General features: G+C 38.8%; 1 protein-coding gene across 1 annotated transcript; it reads left to right on the top strand.

Annotated features, from left to right (window-relative positions):
- Positions 1-347: 347 nt before the first annotated feature.
- LOC141608381 (protein FAR1-RELATED SEQUENCE 5-like) lies at positions 348-2019 on the top strand. The gene is made up of 3 exons (XM_074427741.1): positions 348-755; positions 856-922; positions 1121-2019. The coding sequence occupies exons 1-3, from the start codon at positions 348-350 to the stop codon at positions 2017-2019; spliced, it is 1374 nt and encodes a 457-aa protein (XP_074283842.1).
- Positions 2020-2375: the final 356 nt, after the last annotated feature.

The raw sequence follows: 2375 nt of genomic DNA, 5'->3' as shown, positions 1-2375 counted from the left end.
ATTTGGAATAATCATCCTTAAATGATTAGAAAAAAGAAACGTTAGATAGGTTGAAGATTAAGGAGTAGATTTAATATTTCTGGGAAAGAAAATAATTTTATTTGGGGAAGGATTAGATTTAGGAATTGATTTAGGTAAGTAATTGGAATTTGGAGTAGATGTTACGGTGCTCCTTCAATTACCAACTTTACTCTTCGTTTTTTTTTTTTTCTCAATTAGTATAACCCTGAAGTTTGGGCCCCAAAAATTTGAGGCCCAGTGCAAGTGCACACAGTGCGCCCATAGTTAGACGGGCCTGAGTGGGCCACTCAAAAAGAGACCATATTAACTTTGTGCATAGACTGAAGATGAAAGCTATTGAGGGTGGTGCTGCGTCAACACTAATGAGGTTGTTGGCGAGTAGACAAGCAAAGGATCCTGTGTTTTTCTTCCGAGTTCAGTTTGGAAAAGACGGGAGGTTATGTAACGTGTTTTGGCGGGATTCTATGATGAAAGAGGATTACTTGTTATATCATCATGTTTTGATTTTTGACACCACGTACCGAAAAAATAGGTACAACCTCATATGTGGTGCATTTGTTGGTATAAACAATCATTGGTCTAATGTTATGTTCGGGTTTGCTTTCTTGGCTAATGAGAAACAAGAATCATTTGAGTGGTTATTCAATGTCTTCAATGAGTCTATGGGCACGAACACTGTCCCGGTCACTATCTTCACCGATCAAGACTTAGCAATGAAGAATGCAATTGACGAGGTACCTTTCTGAGCAGAAATGGTGACATATTATTCTTCATTGTTTACATACATTGCTATTAATTCACGTGTGTTACCATGACATTATTGGCGGCTTGCAGGTTTACAAAACATCAAGACATAGGTTATGCCAGTGGCACATACAACAGAATGCGATCTCCCACTTTGGTTTGTTAAAACATGATCGAGTATTTCAGAATGCATTCAACAAATGCTTGAACGGCTGCTATAGCGAGGTCGAATTTGAAATAACGTGGAGGAAGATAATATCAGATTATGGGCTTCAAACTAATGAGTGGTTTAAAATATTGTAAGGATTAAAAGAGAAATGGTCAACTGCATTAAACAAAGAGTACTTCTCTGCAGGTATAATATCTTCCCAAAGGAGTGAGAGTACCAATCATGCTATGGGTTTTCCGGCGACCAAGACAACTTCCTTGACTGAATTCTATCATATTTACGAAGGCACAGTTAAGAGGTGGAGAGACGAGGAGGAGCGTAAAGAATTCAATTGTATTAGGTCGACCCCTACTTCCGTGTATCCTCTGGTTGACTTATTACAACACACCTCTCAAGTGTACACAATTGAATTGTTTCGGTTATTTGAGAAAGAGTTTGTTGTGGCTATGGGTACAAGGGCCGTAATACTTTCAACTGAAAATTCAATTCTGCTGTATGGTGTTGATCCACCTGGAGTTTCAGGAAGTACTCATCATGTGACATTTGATTGCGTAAACAATATGGTGGAGTGCTCTTGTCGGAAATTTCAGGAAATGGGTATGCTTTGCTTCCACATTCTCCGCGTGTTCCATATGCACTCAGTTACTGAAATCTCTACCTGGTACATCTTAAGGAGGTGGACTAAATTTGCTAAAAGAGAAGTGTGGAGTCGTATTCTTCCTACTGATATGCGTAGAGCCGTTGCCAATGGAGCTTTAAATTGGCGGAGATCTGTGATGACAAAGCTGTACAATCTAATCGCAAAGTGCCAAAACGACCCTGATGCAAGAGGAATTGTTGACAAGTTGTACTCCACAACCAATGATGAGGTTCAACAACTATTTAAGGATAAAATAAGCACTGAAGATACTCTGCCAGAACCAGCTCTAGATGCTACCGCCGTACTCGACCCCATACGATCAGTTACCAAGGGAAGGAGTAAGCGTAAACCAAGCAGTGTGGCCAAAAAGAAGCGGTCGAAAAAAGGAAGTAACAATGTGGCTTCGAATGCGGAGTTGTACACTACAGTTCCACGACTTTTATAAGTCGCCTGAACTTGCCTGATCATATTTTGGACATTTTGTGTAATTTTTTGGGTCTACAGCGTTTTGGAGAAGATATAACCACATTATCTTATAATGTGGTTACATCTTATGCAAATCCCTGAACTATTGTCACCATCTATTATCCATGTGATCACATTTTGCAAAAATCTCTGAACTGTTCTGACCATCTAATATTGTTGTGATCACATATGTGAAGTTGGTGATATTGTAATATAATGTGTTAACATCTTTCAGATAACTCAGTGCAAATAATCTGAAAATATGTACTTGATGTTTATCAGTCCAAAATGTGTACTTGGTGTTTATGAGTCCAATATAACTTGCATGAATCTTGA

The sequence above is a fragment of the Silene latifolia genome, chromosome 10, assembly GCF_048544455.1.
Source record: "Silene latifolia isolate original U9 population chromosome 10, ASM4854445v1, whole genome shotgun sequence".
Taxonomy (NCBI): domain Eukaryota; kingdom Viridiplantae; phylum Streptophyta; class Magnoliopsida; order Caryophyllales; family Caryophyllaceae; genus Silene; species Silene latifolia.
This window is presented reverse-complemented; position numbering and strand designations above follow the sequence as displayed.